At 40.2% G+C, this 20,457-nt stretch overlaps 1 protein-coding gene across 2 annotated transcripts in view; it reads left to right on the top strand.

Moving 5' to 3' along the window:
* Positions 1 to 4,832: 4,832 nt before the first annotated feature.
* Positions 4,833 to 20,457, top strand: part of LOC309556826 (tumor protein D52-like) — a 227,901-nt gene continuing 212,276 nt past the window's right edge. Inside the window, exons 1-3 of one of the 2 annotated variants that reach the window (XM_082259347.1) lie at positions 4,833 to 5,171; positions 13,117 to 13,223; positions 14,943 to 15,091. In XM_082259347.1, the coding sequence (XP_082115473.1) occupies positions 5,030 to 5,171; positions 13,117 to 13,223; positions 14,943 to 15,091 (398 nt within the window). In that variant the 5' untranslated portion in view covers positions 4,833 to 5,029. The remainder of the gene's footprint in view (positions 5,172 to 13,116; positions 13,224 to 14,942; positions 15,092 to 20,457) is intronic. The other variant, XM_082259346.1, reaches the window with a different exon arrangement.

Raw genomic sequence — 20,457 nt, 5'->3', positions numbered from 1 at the left:
TATGTTGTTGAGGTGGAGTAGGTAGGCAACTGGGTTCTCACCCAGGCTGTAAGGGGATGTAAAACCATTTACCATTAATATCACAAACTGTATAAAAGAGAAAAAAGATTAAAGCGGACTTTGAAGACACAAAATATTAAAACCATATATTTTTTATTCATACCAACATTTGTTAATAGCATATACAATGCTATATTAATAAAAATGTGTATACATATATACAGTAAGGCAAGAATCATCCACCAGTTTTATGTTTGTATAAGTGAATAAGTCCCTGTGCGCCAACACTTTTCACATGGCTGCTTCCTCAGGACACACAGTTTGGACAAAAACAGGATCCACTATGTGAACAAAGAGGGTATATAAGATTATCTTCTACATCATACGCAGCAAAATAATCATATCATTATTAACATGGTACATGTAACATCCATAAGACTGTTCACCTTGCTTAAAAAAGCGAGCACACAATATCCCAAACTGCATGAAGCTGCACACATTATATGTGCATTTTATTATTTCTTTTCACGCTGATCACTCCTGTGCTCAGAATGGGCACGCTAATACTGGTGTCTTATTATGGTGTGTAAGTAGCAAGGCTCATATTGTACAGAAACATATTGACCTCTACAGATTTTCATTTCCTGGGACTGCTGTTTAAGTGTAATAGGAATTTTAGAAAGGTTGCATTTCATAGACCCAGCCATTGCTAGCTAATGGATGAGTAATAATAAACCAATCTGTTTTCTGTGTATTTTAGAGTAGAGTAATATGTAATCTTCAACTCTCATTATACTTCACAGGCAGCCCAACGGTTTGGGGGTTAATGTTCCACTGCTTCATTGTTGGTATAGTGTTTCCTCTGCTCTGCACAGGACAATTCAATATCCTGGAATTAAGTAATTGATTATTACATACGCACAGTTGTCCGCAACCAATATCTGTTAAATTATAACTACACTGTACATAAGTGCAACTTGACATTTGTGACAAATGTGATATCACAAAGCAGGAAAATGCAGGGAGAAAAAACATTTTTAAAAGTAATAATTAAAGTGGAACTATACTCGTCTTCAGTGTAGCGATGTCTACAAGCTTGTTTGCTCGGTCTCCTTCGGGGTTTGGGATCTTTGTCCATCTTTGATTAGCAGTGCGCAGAGGTTCTTTCATCTCAGCATACAGTATGACAAAGTTGTACACTGAGCTGCACATGCGCATTCTATACATTGTCAAAAAGAGCTTATCGCATGTGATATCTGTGTTTTTATACAAAATATCACCAGAGAAGAGGAAAGACCCATGACCTCATTGGACCTTTCAGAAGACTTTTGGAAAAAGGTCTTTGGGTAAGTGCTAGTGGAAGGTGTATTAAAAAATAGACTTCCACTTTATCATAGTCCACATTTTAAAAGGCAGGCTGTACATGGTTTGAATCTCGACCGGTTAAGCGGGAACTGGCCAAGATTCAAACTCTGTATGAGCAGGTTGAATGTCCCAAGTTGATCAATTAACTTGGGCACAACCAGCATGCCAGGTTCTACCTGTGATTATCGCTAGAGGCTGCTATAGCAATACCCACGCCCTCACCCACCCCTACACCAGGTGCAATAACTTGGCATGATGGATTCCCGCATCAACACTGTCTGTGTTGATGAGGGAATTGAGCAAATTTTTCCTGCAGGCTGTATGGCTAGCCTAAGTCAGATCACCTTTCTTGGTAATGGGGGCAACAGCAAGTATATTTTGCGGTGTCTGCTAATGGGTAGAACTATTAGAAAAAATAGAGTACAGGTAAACAGTAATACATTAATAGCCTAAAGTATAAGTCTAGGCAAAACCTGCTCTCTGCCACATTGTAACCCTGTAAAGAAAAAAATCGTTATACTTGCCTATTTTGCAGCCAATCCAGATCTGTCTCCAGCGGTAGAAGGTCTGTGCAGGAGAGGGCCGACAACGGCTGTAATATACCTGGGAAGTGATGTTACCCATAGACTTACTGTTAGGCTTCTGTTGTCTGCTGCCCCCCCTTCCACCGCCCCCACACTGAAGCCGCCCCTGACAGCTAATGGTGGGACTGGACTGGATTGGCTGGAAAAATAGGTAATTATAGCGATTTTTGCTTTGCAGGGTTGGATAGATTAGGGTGAGAATGTGGCAGAGAGCAGGTTTAGTGTTAGTTAGGTTTTGCCTGAACTTTTACTTTAAAACTGCACTCTAGGGAAATGGAAAAATCTAACCTTGCAGTAGGGTTTCCTGTGCACTGCAAGGGTTAAATGTTAATTTACGGAGCATCGGAGAGAGAAGGTGAGCACTGGGAAGTGAAGGTAAAAAAAAAAGTGCTTTTTAGAAGATTGTGCCATCGCTGCCTTGCTTCTCCACCTCATCCAAATCTCAGATGCCTTGTATTCACTGAAAAAAAAATGAAGTGTTCTGTGACCATGTGGGTTCTATGCAGAAGGGCAGCCCCTCAATACTGGACACTGAAGACTGCTGCTATCATTGTGGTAGCAGTGACTACTACAGTGATGTGCAGCATTCTCAGGGATCGATCAATCATGTATGAGTTATGTATGCTTACATTGGTCCAAGATGCAATCTATACAATAAAATTCCCTACCAACATTTCAGCTTTATCCACGCCAGCCACAATACGTCATATAATATATATACAGTATATCCTAGAGTTTTTCAGCTGCAGGCATCATCCCGGTGTCAATTTTCATCCGGCGATTCTCTTTAATGTAGAAGTGATTCAAGGGGCTATATAGCCACTCAATCACCCCTACAGGCGACAGAATGGGTCCCCCCTTCTTGCGCCTCTACCATTACCGGGCTCTACCATCTGAGCGGGGACCCTGGCAACGATGCGACTGCTTCAGTCACATTGCCTAGGAAGAGTGGAAGGAATCTATATTCCCTCCCCACTTCTGTGGTTTTTGAAACTGGAAATGATAAGGATTTTGTCACATCCGGTTTCGGTTTGTTGACAAGCCGTTACCGGCTTGTACAGCATCTGATCAAACTAATCTTGGTTTGATCAGATGCTTTTGAAGCCAGAGGACAGATCTGGGGTCCAATAGACCCCAAATCTCTCCATAAAGAGGACCTGTCACAGCCCTTGCTATCACAAGGTATGTTGTTCATCCATCATCAATAATCAAGTATCAAAGTTGATAAAAAAAAAGTACAGTTTTTAAAAAATACATTTAAATAAAAAAATAATAAAAAATTGAAAGCGCCCCCTGACCCCCATACTTGGATGCAAATGTGAATGTACACATAAGTCCCACACACATATGTAAATGGTGATTGCAACACGTGAGGTATCGCAACTAATGTCAGAGCAAGAGCAATAGTTCTAGCACCAGACCTCCTGTGTAACTCTAAACTGGCAATCTGTAAAGGCTTTTCAAGTGTTGCCTATGGAGATTTGTAGGCACTGTAGTTTGGTGGTGTTCCACGAGTGTACGCATTTTTAAAGCCTATATAACATGTTGGGTATCTATTTACTCAGCACAACATAATATTTTATATTTTACCAAAAAATCGGGTATTCTATTGTGTTTTCATTCACTAATATTCATCAAAGTGTATTTTTTCCCAAAAAAATAACGTTTGCAAAAACGCTGCACAAATACCGTGTGACATAGAAAATTGCAACGCACACCATTTTATTCTCTAGGGCCTCTGCTAAAAAATGTATAATTGTTTGGGGGTTCTAAGTAATTTTCTAGCAAAACTTGATGATTTTTACATGTAGGATAGAAATGTCAGAATTGGCCTAGGTGTAAAATGGTTGAAATACATGCACACTAAAAGTCTACTATACTATACTATACTTTAAATGTAAACACAACTGGATACGTTTTAAATCAACTTGTACCTTTTTTTTAATTAATATGAGGAAAAAGAACCCCCCCCCCCCAAAAAAAAAATAGGAAATGAAATATCAAATATTTTGCACCGAATATCAGCCATCTTTGGCTTGCCTTTTACTAGCAGAGTCAGAACCCTTTGAGATGTTCAGAGCAACATGCAGCAGGAATGTGTTCTGTTTAGGAAGCATAAAAACGTGTTAATGTGATGATGGTGTTTATAACGGTGCTGAAGGGTTATTAAAATGGAGTCAAAGTGTGGAGTGCATCCACGTGCTCACAATCACTTCCATATGTTCCACATTACAATTGTTTACGTTACACTTGTCCTGTGCTGCAGCTCCTCCAAGTGGCCTGGAAAACCAGGTCACCAGCTAATGGCTGTCACCGAACACCGCCGAGCATTATGTACAGAGTCCTCGTCTAGGAGACAGATAATTCCCATGGCTCAGAGGTTTGCAAGGCCAGGATGCATTAAGTAATGGATTGATTTGAAAAGCACTTTCCTGTAGGGCATCCGGGATGTGTCCTTGCAAGAAAAGATATAGAGATCTATAGCCCTTTTCACTAACATTAGAAGTAAAGTGAAGGGTCTGCATTACCACATTGCCTCTGCAAGCAGTCTCCTCGCTCATGACCGTTAGAGCACAGATGGTGTGCAGCAAACAATATTGGCCAGTAATCTGTTTGTGCCCTAGAAGATTAAGAAGCTGCCGGGCTTCTATGTGAAACCGCTCATATTTTCACAAAATTAATTGTCCGCAGTATATGTTTTCTAAACCGCCATTCCGATGGAAAAGAACGCAGAGATGATGCAGTTTAAATTTGTATCATAATCCTTCTATTTATTTATTTTTTTGTATTGAGTTTTTTTCTGATATTTGTCCGGGCTAAGCCTAGGGTTTTCCACTTAGTACAATTTTAACAGGGAAGTAACTCATTAAACTGCTCAGAACGTCAGTCATGTGAGTTGGGATGGATCTTCAGGCAAATGAAGGAATGTATTGTGGCCTTGTTGAATGATCTGGGAAAAAAAAATATAAAAGTATTTCCGTATAAGTTGAAGAGAAATGCAGTGAAGTGACTCGAAGAGACTGGAACTAAAAAAAGTTATTTGATGTGCTTGAATGGGATGACCCTCTAGAACAGCGACAATGGATTCCAGGGACTACGATCCACAGGATGAGTACAAGTCACCATTCAACTTTGATTGTGGGGTCAATCGGAATTATCTCTTCCTATCTCCTCGCCTGAGCAACAACACCCCCCCGGATTCTCCCACACGGCTAAGAACTGGTAAAATGTCATTTTACTTTGTAGGACTACCTTGAAGGTTCCAAGTGTTGCACTGTGTGCATGGATCTTGGGTGAAGCACTGTGTGCATGGATCTTGGGTGAAGCACTGTGTGCATGGATCTTGGGTGATGCATCGTGTGCCTGAATCTAGGGTGATGCATCATGTGCATGGTTCTTGGGTGTTGCACTGTGTGCATGGATCTTGTTATCTTTGAAGTATAGCCAAAGGCCAAACTTCTTGCTCTTCTTTTTTTTTTTTTTTTGGGATAGAGAGGGGAGGGATTAGAATGCCCATCAGGTTTTTATTGGTGTCTGAGACCCTGTTAGCAAAATTCACCCTCTGTTTGTCCTATTCCCAATATCCTAAAGAATGAAAGTAAAAGAAAATCCCAAATCTTCCAAAAGGGACACTAGTTCTGATGACACCATGGAATTCACTCACGTCAGAGGGATCTGCTCTCCTTTCCTGTTTTGGCTGTTGGACAGGAAGTGAGGGGAAATCTCCCCAATGTGCAAGATTATTTAAAAAAAGTTTTGCCTTTTAGTTCTAATTTAGAGGTGATGGCAGATTATAACTCAGAGCACAGATCTGTAAAGTTCCTTGGCTCTTCCTCACTAAGAAACCATTTCTACTCTTTTTGTCTGTTAAATATGCAATTGAACTTGTTGTGTTTTATCTGTTTGATAAGTGCAAAAAATACCTTTTGACCCTGCCAGAAATCTTGTGAGTTGAGGTCTTGTGCTTTCTGCTACTATCTGCTGACTCTTATTAGTTAGCACTGTTCTCAGCTCAGTTATTGAGATGAGAACAGAGGAGCAGGGGCATATTACTGTGACGCAAACAAGGCGTTTGCCTTAGACGGCACCTCGCAAAGGGGGCAGCGTCACCCCCCCCCCCCAGGTGTCCACTATGTAGCTGAATGACGTCTACAGCGCAATCGTCCAGTTCTGGGAGGGCATCTATTGACTTCCCCCCCAGAACCGCGTCCCCGACGCGCTCTGTGATCGCTGTGTACTTGGGACACAACTGATCACAGATCGGGGTTACCACGTGATCAGCTGTGTCCAATTACAGCTGATCATGATATAAAAACACTTGCTGGTTATCGGCCATTCCTGTCACAGCGTGAGGAGAGGAAAGAGCCGGTAACTGACCAGTGAGAAAGGGGACCTCTACACTAATAGTTCACTGATCATCAATCAGTGCCGCCTATCGATGCCCATCAGTGCCGCCTTCTAGTGCAGCTTCATCAGTGCTGCCTCATCCTCTGCCCTGCTGACCATGTCCTATGTCCCACTGACCCCATCCTCTGCCCCACTGACCACATATGTTGCACTTAGACAAATCCGATCTTAGAGGGAGCCGCAGCTGTTCACTGTTAATGGCTGCAGCTTCGTCATCAGACCCTGAGACAAGAATGGGACCCTGGGGTGGGACAAATTTCGATTGGGTGTGGGCACCCAATTTTAGTCTTGCCTAGGCCAGCACAAAATCAAAATGCACCACTGGAGAGGAGGTATTCTGTAGTTGTCCTGGGTGACAACACTGTACCCCCATAGATACAGTGCAGCGAGGGAGCTTTTTCTGAATACAAAAGGCATGCATATTGCTTCTTGGATCTTGGTGTACTTTGTGTATTATTTCCAGATCAGTGCAGTAATCCAGTGTGAAACTTTAAAAAATAAAATTAAAATGCATTACCAAAAAAACTTTTAAAAAAAACTTTTTAAAAAAACTTTTAACCAATAATAGGTTCAATAAAAAACGGGTATTTCCAGGATGGTAAATAAGAACAGGCCATAAAAACACGCACATTGCTGGACAGTGTGGACACACATTTGCCACATTCACATTGCAGGGTAAACAGTGGGGTATCCCTGTCCATACCCGATGGTGTGAGTTCTTGTCCTGTCATTTCTGGCACCTGCACACCTGCTCCACAAGCACCCCTGTATATATATATATATATATATATATATATATATATATATATATATATATATATATATATATATATATATATATATAATGAGATGGTGTCTGCATCTTAGTGACCATCTTTGTTTGAATAATGGTGAATCAGCATTTATGATGCCTCTATAGCCAGTTTGCAGTTTAAGTTGTTATATTATGGTGCAAGTGATTGCTTGGTAAATGGAACCCAAGGAACCTTTTTTTCCATGTATTTTCTATGTATTTTATGTATTAATTTATCCTAGTGATGACCAATTACAATCAATAATAACCATTTTTTTAAAAAATGTGTAACTTTTTTTTTCCCGCCCTCTTGGGGGGCAGATCTCTTGAATGTGGATTTTATTATTTAAAGCGCTTACCTTGAGATTCTCAGAGTAGCCTAGCTCTGAGGAAGGGGGGTGTGCCCCCGAAATGTGTCAGCTGTTTACCCCGCGATGTGAATGCAGCACATGTGTGTTCACACTGTCCAGCATTGTGTGTGTGTTTTTTATGGCCTGTTCTTATTTACCATCTTGTGAGTATCCATTTTTTATTGATGTTTTTTGGTAATGCACTAGGTGCGTGCGCATTTTATTTTGTTTTTGTGGTATCAGTCAGACCACCCTGTCTGAGGAGGGCAGCATCCGCTGAGGTCTTTGGTATTACCATTGTCTTTGCTGTTCTTCATTACGGAGGACCTCATAGCGCTGCAAGTGACTGCTTGCCAGTGTGAAATTTTGCTGTAATAAAGACCAGATGCTGCTGCTCTCTCTCTTTGTGCAGGGTGACTGGTCTGGTCTCTGCCCCCTCCTCTAGTTTCCTGCCAGCAGTATGTAGTGGATGGGGCCTGTCTACTCAGGCTATGTACAGCAGAGTGATAATGTCAAAAGTAATATCTGGGTTTGTCAAAGGTATTTGATGCACAAAAAGTGGATTAATAACCTTTGTTTTTTTTAAGAAATGTATAAAAATGATTTTATGTACCACTAGTATTTTTTGACTTCCTAAACTGAGAAGCAGCATTTTCCAGGAAAGCGTTAATCATTCCTCAGCTTTCGGAGCAAGACTATATTTCTTTCTTATTTAAATGCCGCTGCCGCTGACTTGCAAGCGATGATTTGAGATGAAACCATAATTTTACTCTGGGTCATTTCATTAGCATTTAAAGATGACAGTCTCTTCACAGTTGCTGGTGAATAATTAGCAATCACAGGGCACCTGTATGAAACGCAAGATTAAAATGATTTTCTCGCTAATGAAATATTAACATCCACAAGTGCTGACCTGTCGTGTGGCCACACATCATTGGCTTTTGGTTTTTGGCCAGGTTCTCGGTCCCTGAAGTTTGCATTGGCTGAGAGTAAATTTCATTTCTGAAAACCATTCCTGTAATATTAGTAGCAGTCCCTGGGGTAATTGTACAGTGTAATCTTTCCACTATGTTTATACTAAATGACGTAATCTGTTCTGGGTCAGCTCTAGGAATTCATTATATGATCCCTGCCTGAGGCAGTTTATATTTGCTGTATAATTCATGAAAGTCTATAAGAAGCGGTAATCCGATTTCCATTTATTCGCCGACTCCATTTGTTTATAGCTAGAGAGACCCTGTGCTTGGAACCCCGGCATTTCTCGGGTTTATGGATTGTTTATGCAGGCAGATAAAGCCTCGATTGTAAATTTTGTTTTATCTGCTGTATTATTTTATTGTTGCTTATGTTTTATTCACATATATACATTAAATACTTTTTTTTGTGGTGACTTTGTATTAAGTTTTTACAGTGCTTGCATTTGGATGTAAAAAAAAAAATACAGAAAAAAGGAATAAAAACCAGACTGAATTCAACCTCAATGTGAAAAAAAATGTGTAATGTATCCCTAGATAAATATATTATGAGAGGACCTAGCAAAGTAGTCTGACACATGCAACAATATAGAAAGTGATTTTATTAAATAATAATCTGAAAAATACAAAACCCACTATTCAACTAAAAAAATCAAATTATAATTATCCAATTATTAAAAACACAACCATGGCAGCTGCAGGGAAATTGTGTAAGCATCCCCCTCTCACCAAAAAAAGGGGTAAAAAAGAGAAAAAAATGTGATATCCTATGTTCATAAATGTGTGCGTCCCAGTGGGGGGGGGGGGGGGGGGGGCACAGTCTACATAAATCCTATCAAAAACATAAAAATTCCTACTCCATATTATAATATATTAACGTGTAACCTATTGTTCTTCAGGATTCCTAAAATGGATCCTTTGGTAGAATATATTCCAGGAATAGTATATTGTTGAATATTGTAAAGTCCTTTTAAATGAATTTCTCATGCATTGTAAGGGAATCCAATCTACAAATAGACAGTATTAACTCCATATGGCCAGTGGTATTTAAATTTCTTTGGGCTGTAGATCAACATGTGAACAAACCAACATATGAACGATGTGATCGGCCACTACATGTGGTTTAAGGCATTTAGGCCCTGTTTTCACCTAAGTGTTTTTCAGCTCGTAAAACGCTCATCTCTGAAGTCACAAAACGCCCAACAAGCAAAATCCCATTAATTTCAATTGCCCCTGTTCACATATGAGCGTTTGTCACCTAAAGCAGAACACCTGAAGCTCGAAAAATTACATGAGCTTCTTTTTTAGCAGATTACAGGTGTTTTTGTAAGATGTCAATGCCTGCCTCTAAACACCCCAACAAAAAAACGCATCAAAGACGCTCAAACCTGAAAAACGCCTGAATTTTAAACCAAAAGAGAGATAAGTTTGGACTTTAAAGGAGGGGTGCTTCCAATTAATATAAAAATTAGAAATGTATTTAATACAAGACATAAAAAATCAAATGCATAAGATAAGACAATACATAGTAAAATACCCTAAATAGTAATATGAATGAATGTTCAACGCTTTGGAGATCTTTACTACATGCTTGGAATCTCTACATTCATTCATATTCTTATTTGGGATATTTTACTATGTATTGTCTTATCTTATGCTTTTGTTTTTTTGTCTTGTATTAAATACATTTCTATTTTTTATAATAATTGAAAGCACCCCTCCTTTTGTGGCCTTTAAAGTCCGAACGTATCTCTCTTTTGGTTTAAACTATGCTACTATGGATGTTGGCCTATTAGATCACGGGAACTTTAAACAAAAAACGCCTGAAAACGATACGGTCATGTGTGAATGGAGCCTTAAAGTCCATGAGGGTGTCCCTCAATAAAATGTGTTATAAGACCAGCCCCCATATAAGCAGCATGGAGTGAGAGTAAATAATCAATGGCATAGGTATCAAAGCTCCCAGAGAGAGGTGCCCCTGTCCTCATTGGATGTGTGTTTAAAAAGTCATTCTGCCAAAAAAAAAAAAAATCCGATTGCGTAGGTGTGTAAACAAATAAACACAAACGTACAAGTCTTGTAGCTGGAATCCCCAAAAGGCATAACATGCCCACTTGTGACTGGCCAGATTCCCATCCGTGTGTGGGTGTCCTTGCTAGATAGAAGCCAATTGGCTACAAAGTGCAATTCAAGTCGTTCATTGAGAGAGCTGTGCCATGGCCGTGACTCCCGCGCACATTCATAGGAGTGGCGTTATCTCAGCTCAGTCAAACAGCCGCAGCCCGGAAACCTGGAAGGAAGACCGGTTGAAGATGGCAGCCCTGTTAGCAGTGACAGAGTGCCACTGGAGGTATTAGTTTTCCAGTAAGTCTTCCATAATGTGCTAGCATGTGATGCATACTAGCACATTATACCCTTAACTTGCAGGGGGAAGATTTTTCTTTCTTTTTTTGTGGTTTACTACAACTTTAGAATTCACTAGATACAGATGGAAATTGTAAAAATCTCTGTACAAAAATTCTTGCCACTTGCTCCTTAAAAGGATGTAACATTTGAAATGTCAGTGGAAATGTTTCTCCTGCTTGCCTGACTTAGTCTAGGTTCACACACTTGCAGTGCATTAATGCATGTTTGATCAAGTGTTAACATGTGTTGCTTTAGGGTGTCCCATTTAAGGTGCATGCACCATTTTTTTGTCATGCAGTGCAGCACAATGGTAAGGCATTACTGTGTGTTGTGGTGTTTTACAACTCGTGCCAGGATGCGTCGGGGTGCCACTAATAGATGACACCATGTGCATCAACGCACATAATGCCTCTTTCTGCACCATGGTGTTTTGAACGGGCCTTAAATCATACAAATTACAGGTTTGCAATATGGTATTACATACGCTTGTTTACTTACAAATTCTGATAACCTTGAAATGAATCTCTTAAAATCTCGCAAAAATGCGCTAAATAAACCAATCAAAAGCTGCAACTTCAAAGTGAGATACACACTGTACAAGCAAATACAAAAACATAAGTTGCGCTAAAAATGAAATACAAAAAATTGAAAAAAATGACAGATATTGCACAAATAGTGGTGAAAATTAAAAATAACCATAAAAAGTCCAGATAAAATAAAAAATTTAATATGTGAATAAATAAATAAATAAAAATGAATATTGAATGTCCAAATAAAGTGAAAAAATGAATTGTGAGGAAATGTTTGGAATCCAACCGTGAATGGAATAAAGTGAACGAATGAACTTCCACCGCCAAAACTCGTGTCCGCCACAACAAGAAAAACCTGCTTATTAGAAAGAAGGAGCCTCAAAGGGTCAACAACACTGGAGATAAAGTAATGATATAGTAGCAAACGGACCTCTCCTCCGCAATTCTTAGCACTGGATCTTGATCTCCAAAAACATGACAAAAATTGCGCCATAGTGTGATATTGTATGGTATTTAATTAGAAGAAAAAGGTGTTGCACTTACGACAATTTAAAAGCATCAAGCATAAAACGAAGCCGGCCGGCTATACACAGTGCCCGTCCTTCCAGGATCTCTGCACACTGCAGGACGTCAGCAAATCGCGAACCCGATGTGTTTTGTCACAGATGACGCCGTCCTGGGGCACTAAAGGGTGACATGTTTTTTGGAGATCAACATCCAGTGCTAAGCCGTGTACCATCTGGAGCATTGCGGAGGAGGGGTCCGTTTGCTACTATATCATTACCTTATCTCCAGTGTTGTTGACCCATTGGGGTCCCTTGTTGAAATGAATCTGCTCATGTACAGCAGGTAATCTGATGATAATTTAAACAGGGAGTTTGGGGACCTACTGATTAAAGCAAGGCAGAGGTCAGGGATCATGTGGAATTAGCAGTAAACTGTAGCAACTAAATTCTATCATAACACCTTTAGGGATTGGATCAGTTCAATCAAACTGGAGTTTTCACTGGATTGGAAAAAACCAACCTTGTTTTCACATTTTGTAATTGATTAACCAATCAACTCAGGATCCCCAAGCAAACCAGTAAGGGGTTCATGTGGATCCTTTTACCAGATTGGTAAGCAGTAGTTGGATTGCAATATGCCTGTCTAAGTAAACCCCAGTCAATTCTGTGCCTTATCTCCAGCAAAGCAGATTTACTAAAGTTGACTATATGCTAGTAGATTGAAAACCACAAAAACTGTTGGAAATTTGTTTTAGAAAAATTTTCCAACCTGCTTATTCAAATATTCTTGTCACTGTGGTCGAAAACAAACGTCGATTTGAACCTTAAGGATTAGAAAATCTAAAGGTTTCTAAATTCTACTAGTGCATTGCCAAGTAAATCTTTCCTTTATATTGCTGGTATCCTGGCATGCTGCCCCTTCCAGTATAGTCACGGAATGCCTGTTATGTAGGCAGACTGGTCAGCTTTCTTCCAAACTACATCAATGGTTTAGCATCCAGCTTTGAAGACATGAACCAATATTTCTACTCTGTCATGGTCTGTAAATGATCATTTGTTCCCACAGTTGGCCAAACAGTAAAAAGTATATTTCTGTATATTACATCTCAGTAATCGTGTTTTGGAAAGCATGTTGTTGACATAAAAAATCATTTATTTAAAGCCTATAAACTGACAGAAGTTGTATTTATCATGCATACAGATTTGCTGAAACCTGAAAGTGTACCAGAAGGGGAAGATGCAGTTGAGACATTAAAGGACACTTTATCAGATGAAGAGCAGGAAAACCTCCGAAAAGAGCTGGAAAAGGTAACCAATGAGGATGGGTTTCATTTTTTTATTGTAATATTAAATCTGACTATCAATTTGCCTCACTGAAGCCTACTACATGCTATTATAAAAAAAATATATAACAGACCTCAGCAGGATTTTAATTAGTGCTAAAGCTTTTAAAAAGCCTACTGAGGCCTGCTAAAAGTTTGCATAAAAACATGCTGTATGGCAGTGCTGTGTAAAAGCTCAGGAATGATTGGACAGCACTACAAATAGTTTGACAGGTAAAACAACTCCAGTAAAAGCAATTGAGCTTTGCATTCAGCTGTTTGACTGGAGCTCATCCTTAAAGCTGAACTCTGGGGATAAACAATCTTTACCATTGCAGTGGTTCCCCCTCCTCCCCACTGCAAGGGTTGACCACTTTTTTGCCTAAGGCAGGGGTCTCCAAACCTTTTAAACAAAAGGCCAGTTTACAATCCTTCAGACTGGGAGTGCTGGAATGTGATTAGACTGGGAGTGCCGGACTGTGGTTAGTGGGAGTAGAAAAGGTCCTGACGTCGGTGGGAAAAAATAATTGCCCCATTGTTTGTTTCAGTGAGAGTACTTGCTCCCCATTGTTGGTGTAAGGGGGAGGAATTATGCCCCATTGTTAGTATCAATGGATTAAATAGTGCCCCAAGGGCCAGATAAAAGCAAGCAAACGGCCACACCTGGCCCTCAAACCACAGTTTGGAGACCACTGTCCTAGGGGATGATGAATAAGGTGATATAATTACTTTATTCCTCACTCCCACAGGATTCCTCTTCTTCCCTTTGCTGCCCCACTGGTCATAGCTCTCTAATGTCATCCTGTACAATGGAGGACCAGAAGTTATATGGAAGGATGCAGAGGGTTGGCCCACAACCCAGGACAGCAGACAGTGGAGCAGAGTGCCAGTTGCCGGGAAAGCAAGGAATAAGGTAAGTACAGTAAACCCCCCTCCATTGCAGGGGTTACGTTCCAGACACAGCCGCGAAAAGTGAAAATCCGCGAAATAGAAAAACCCTATTAAAATGCATTGTAGGCATGTTTTTTTTACTGTCACTGTACGTGTAAAAGCATTTTAAGGTCTTTAAACACACTTTTAAAACAATAGAAACTAATTTAAACACATAAAATATATTGAGAGACATAGCAAGAGCTATGGAAAACACAAAAATATTTCATTTTTAATGATTTATATAGTAAAACAACATTACAAAAAAAAACGCTATATACCGGGACCGCAAAAACTGAACCGCGATGGAGCGGGGGATTACTGTATATCACTTTATTCATTATCCTCACTGTAATCCTAGCCATAGGTGGGTAGAAATTTCTGATGAAAATTCTTAGGAAAAAAATGTTCCAAGAAATTTCTCTAATTATTAGTGGGTCAAATTGATGTTCATTTCTGACTACAGTGGTTAGAAAATTCAAAGGAGTAGCATGGAAATTGTTTCTCAAATGAATGCATTTCTAACAGTCCAAAGAAAAATGGTAAAGGCAAATCAAATCTTTCAAAAGAAATTCCAATGTTCCGGAAGTTTTTGAACAAATTTATCCTTTGACTTTTACAAATTTTCATTTAAAATTCTATCTATAGCCAGTTTTAAGAGTAAGGATTTTTAATCCCAACAGTTTAGTTTTAAGCAAATTGGATGTTTGCACTCAAGATGTCCCTTTTACAGTAAATGGCCGTCTTTGTAATATAACATTTCATTGCCTTTCAGGTAGAAGAAGAAATACAAACACTCAATCAAGTACTAGCCGCAAAGGAGAAGCGTTTAGCGGAAATAAAAAGAAAGCTTGGTGTAACTCCTCTGACTGAACTGAAGCAAAACATTTCCAAAGGCCTACAAGATGTTGCCTCCACAAATGTGTAAGTTCAGTTCTTTTTATGCAGTGCGCCGGCTGCTGGCCACACATACAGTATAGTATCTAGTAAGGATTATCAGAACCACTGGAACTTCAGAATGTCATTGATCTAAAATACTTTTATACATTGTAATGCTACCCACACATTTATAGAGAAGCCCTCAATGAAAAAATGTTATCATTACTAATCATAATTTTACTAAATTATTGTTCAAGCAATCTGCCATCTAAATTCATCCAGAAGGAACCAATTTTTTTTGTTTCCAGTTAAATCGGACACTTTTTTTATTTTTTTTTTATTTGTTGTGTGTTTTTATGAATAATTGGTCAATCGATTATTTGCAAAGCAGTGAAAGGATTACAATATTTTGAAGGGATTTGATAGCACTTAATACTGAAAGCCTGTATGGTAGGTTTGTAAATTTGATGAATTATAACACATGCTTATTACCATGCTTTATTTGCTTAGGCTGGACATAGATGGATTGAAAATCAGCTGGTTCAGCAGGGATTTTAATTAATCTATGGCCAATCCCGCTTGACAGAATTTGAATATAACAATCCTTTTCTGTTGGACTGGGAATGTTGGAGACCTTGTCAATCAGCGGCTGAAGTCACTTATCAGTATATTCTGATAGCGGACATGTGGATTGGGGAATCTGCTTTTTTTTTTCTTTTTTTTTTTTTTTTGCTGTTCGAAAAATTCTATGGCCAACTTTAGTCTGAACAGAACTGCAGTTTGCATAGGCTAAAGCTGGTCATACACTTTTAGGTGGTATTCATTCAGGCTGAAATTTTTCAGCCTGAAGGCCAACAGGCTCACCCACTAAGCTGCTTCATCAGGAGGCGGTTGAAATTTGAACAGGGTATTGACAGCTTGAGTACGAGCTAACATACCCTATGCAGGAACTTCTGGATATAATCTGATATTATGTTAAGACCAATGAATTGTGTCTGCACTGATATTATTGTTATGTAAAATTAACACCTACTTTTTGAGCTATTTAGGATGTTGCTGAAATCACTTAGGAGCACCAAGTATAGGGCATTTTGATGTTGTAAAGTTTTATTTTCTTTCAAGCTTAGATAGTCCCCAGAGCACTAGCCACTCAGATTTAGGATGTCTCCATTCCCTTGCGAGGTCCTATGCATGCGTGCTCCTGGCTGGGAGCAGTGTTGCCACTCATCCAGGATTCACCCAAACAGTCTGGTTTTTGAATCATGTGTCCAGACACATTATTCAGACCAGACTTTGGCTCCCTAAGTAACCGAGTACCACAACCGCAGAGTGCCTATGTGTGCACACGGGCCGGGTGGGGCCTGGGCACACCCCAATCACTAGGTTTGCCAATTGTTCAGAGGGCTGGTTGAAGTTGTCTAAGCTGGGTGTCTGTGACACTGTCCCTCACATTGCCCTGATCCAGCACAGTTGCACCCCTCCCCTGCAGGTACAGGAGAAGAGAGAGAACTTGATCTGCTGCTCCTGCCCCTACACTCCAATCCTATGTGTGCTGTGCCTCAGAAAATTTTAAGCCCAGCACCTGGCGGATACACCATGGATGAAAGGTGCCGATGTCTGAGCCTCCATCCTCAGGTGAGTGAGATCACCATCCACTGTCTGAAGTCTCCCCCCCCCCCCTCGCTCCCTTCTCTCTCCTGCCTTTGAGCAAGAGGGGGACTCAGATGAAGGGGTGGTCTTTGGGCTCTGGTGTAAGGGGTGCTCTGTGAACTCTGTTATAAGGGGGCTCTGGAAACCCTGAATTAGGGGGAATGTTGGGAACTTCGATGTAAATGGGGGCTTTGGTGAGCAGAAACCTCCTTACATTAGAGTTCCCCTTTACATCAGAGTCCATAGCATTTTCCCTTAAAAAAAAAAAAATCGCCATGCGCCCCTAAAGTGTTCGGGTTTGGCCTGAAAAAAAAGTGGTAACAGCAAGGCACACCCCTTTTCCAGTCTCCTCCGAGCTAGTGTATGGACAGCTGCTGGAGACTGCGCTGTTCTTTTTGATCTTTGCACACCATACATGCTCTCCCCAACAAGAAGTTTGGGGAAAATGCAATACAAGAGCTTGGGGGTTTGGAAACCTATTGGTTGTAAGTACTTGGGCACAAAATAAAAGAATTACTTTGTTGTGCATTGTACATTTGATTAATCTGGATGCATTATTGCTGTTAAAAAGTACTTCAATGTCTTGTAGTGTGTTGGCTGTAAACCATTCCAGCAGTCTGTTTAATATCCAGATATAATTAGAATCAGAATTATTCCAGATTTATTCCGTTTATAAATGTTGATATTGGTATATAGGAGCTTCTTTACAGTGCTTTTAAAAAGTATTCATACCCCTGGAAATTTTCCACCTTTTGTCCTGTTACAACCAAAAACATTAATTTTATTGGGATTTTATGTGATAGACCAACACAAAGTGGCACATAATTAAGTGAAAGGAAAAGGATAAATGGTTTTACATTTTTTTTTTTTACAAATCAATATGTAAAAAGTGTGGCGTGCATTTGTATTCAGCCCCCCTGAGTCAATACTTTGTAGAACCAACTTTCGCTGTAATTACAGCGGCCTGTCTATTTGAGTGTGTCTCTACCAGCTTTACACATCTAGAGAGTGAAATGTTTGCCCATTCTTTGCAAACTAGATCAAGCTCTGTCATATTGGATGGAGAGCGTCGGTGAACAGCAATTTTCAAGGCTTGCCACAGATTCTTCATTGGATTTAGGTCTGGACTTTAACTGGGCCATTCTAACACATGAATTTGCTTTAATCTAAACTATTACATTGTAGCTCTGGCTGTATGTTTAGGGTCACGTTGTCCTTCTAAGATTGCCCTGTTCTTGCCTCCAACCAACGCTGACAAGCTTTCCTGTACCTGCTGAAGAAAAGCATCATGTTTTACGGTGGGGATGGTGTATTCAGCGTGATGTGCAGTGTTAGATTTCCGCCACACATAGCATTTTTCTTTTAGGCCAAAAAGTAAATTTTGGTCTCCTCTGAACAGAGCACCTTCTTCCACATATTTGCTGTGTCCCCTACATGGCTTCTTGCAAACTGAAAACGGGACTTCTTATGGCTTTCTTTCAACAATGACTTTCTTCTTGCCACTCTTCCATAAAGGCCAGATTTGTGGCGTGCACGACTAATAGTTGTCCTGTGGACAGATTCTGCCACCTGAGCTGTGGATCTCTGCAGCTCCTCCAGAGTTACCATGGACCTCTTAGCTGCTTCTGTGATTTAATGCTCTCCTTGCCTGGCCTGTCAGTTTAGGTGGGCAGCAATGTCTTGGTAGATTTGCAGTTGTGCAATACTCTTTCCATTTTCAGATGATGGCTTGAACAATTGCTCTGTGATATGTTTAAAGCAGGGTTAGGTTATAAAAAAATATTCCAAGCTTTGAACTTCTCCACAACTTTATTCCTGACCTGTCTGGTGTATTCCTTGGCCTTCATGATGCTGTTTGTTTATGAAGATTCTCTAACAAACCTCTGAGGGCTTCACAGAACAGCTGTATTTATACTGAGATTAAATTACACACAGGTGGACTCTATTTACTAATTAGGTGACTTCTGAAGGCAATTGATTCCACTAGATTTTAGTTAGAGGGTATCCGAATAATGGGGGCTGAATACAAATGCACGCTATTCTTTTCAGATTTTTTTTTTTGTAAAAACAATTGAAAATCATTTCCCTTCTACTTCACAATTATGTGCCACTTTGTGTTGGTCTATCACATAAAATCCCAATAAAATACATTCACGTTTTTAGTTGTAACATGACAAAATGTGGAAAATCTGAAGGGGTATGAATAACTTTTCTGCCAGTATTTAGTAATCAGAATTAGAGTATCAGCATAAAAATGAGTGTTGACTTTCCAAGATCCAATGAAGGTCACACAATGATAGCAAATGTTGTTGGGGGTTCTTCTTTTAATGCATTTTGTTTGTACGATATCCCATACATTTGTTGTGACTATAGACATTTGCACTGGTCCGAAGAATTAATGGTCTGTAAAGGAAGACTTTTGCATCAGCACCATCTTCCTTAAATTATTAGACAGATGGTGGCTTATTCCACTTGCAGATTATTTGGAGGATTTAGTCTAGCCACGTGATATGAACGCTGTATGGGGACATGGTTAGGACAAGCTGAGCTCCGGGTCTGTCAAAAATATTCAGGAAATCAAAGCTCTCACAGAAAGCTATGAGGTCTTCTCATTTATGGCTTATGAGATTTGCTGATGCAGGGCAAACCAGCAGGTTTTCTTAAATGCTTCCTTACTAAGTACTTCTGCCTTGTAGCACTGGGGTGTTCAGTTGGATTCCCAGGCAGAACACTAGCTGCATGGAGTTTGCATGTTCTATCTGTGCTTGCATGAGTTTGCTCCATTACTTTCTTCCCACACTCCAAAGACATGCAGGCAGGTAATTGGCTGCTGTCTAAATTGGCCATAGTATATGTGTGTGCTTGTATGTATGAATGGGAGTTAGTGACCATCTTAACCACTTAGCGCAAAGTGATGTATATTTACATCGGCAGACTTTGTGGGGTTACACCGGAAAGATGCCTCTAGCTAGAGGCACCATCCCGATACCGTGATTTAGAGCCAACGGTCGGCTTTCCGTCGGTAATGACCGATGCGGCACGGAAGCCGCTCGATCATTACCCGGGTGAGCGGGAAGGGACGCCGCCTTCCGTGATTTTGCCGTCCCACCTGGAGACCCGAGCACCCAGCCGGCGCGTCCGCCGGCTGGATGGAGTCCCGATCTAAGCCGGAAGCGGCTTCGATCAGGTCTCCGATGACGTAACCCGGAGGCGGCGTCCATGATGTCACTTCCGGGTTACTCTGCTGCAAAAGGCGGCAGATTTAAAAAACGGCTGTATGCAAAAATGCCGTTTTCTGCGTTTTGCATACATGAAAGTGTAGTGGAGGGGTCTTTTAGACCCTCGATCCCTCCATAAAGAGTACCTGTCACTGCATATTGGTGTCACAAGGGATGTTTACATTTCTTGTGACAGCAATAAAAGTGATCAGATTTTTTTTTTTTTTTAAAAACCTGTAATAAAGTTAAAAATAAAATAAATAGGAGAAAAAAAAAAAAGATTTTAGCCGCCCCCTTCACCGTTAGCTCGCGCACAAAAGAAAACGTATACGAAAGTCGAGCCGCGAATGAAATCACTGTTCAAACCACACATGTGAGGTATCGCCAGAGTGTGAGCAATAATTAAAAAAAAAAGAGCTACATTCTAACTCTAAACTGGTAACCGTTAACATTTTTTTAAAGCTTCGCCTATTGAGATTTCTATTGACCTTAGTTTGTCGCCATTCCACGGGTGTGCGCAATTTTAAACGGTAAGATGTTGGG

This window comes from Pelophylax lessonae (assembly GCF_965119305.1).
Source record: "Pelophylax lessonae genome assembly, chromosome: 5".
Classification (NCBI taxonomy): domain Eukaryota; kingdom Metazoa; phylum Chordata; class Amphibia; order Anura; family Ranidae; genus Pelophylax; species Pelophylax lessonae.
This window is presented reverse-complemented; position numbering and strand designations above follow the sequence as displayed.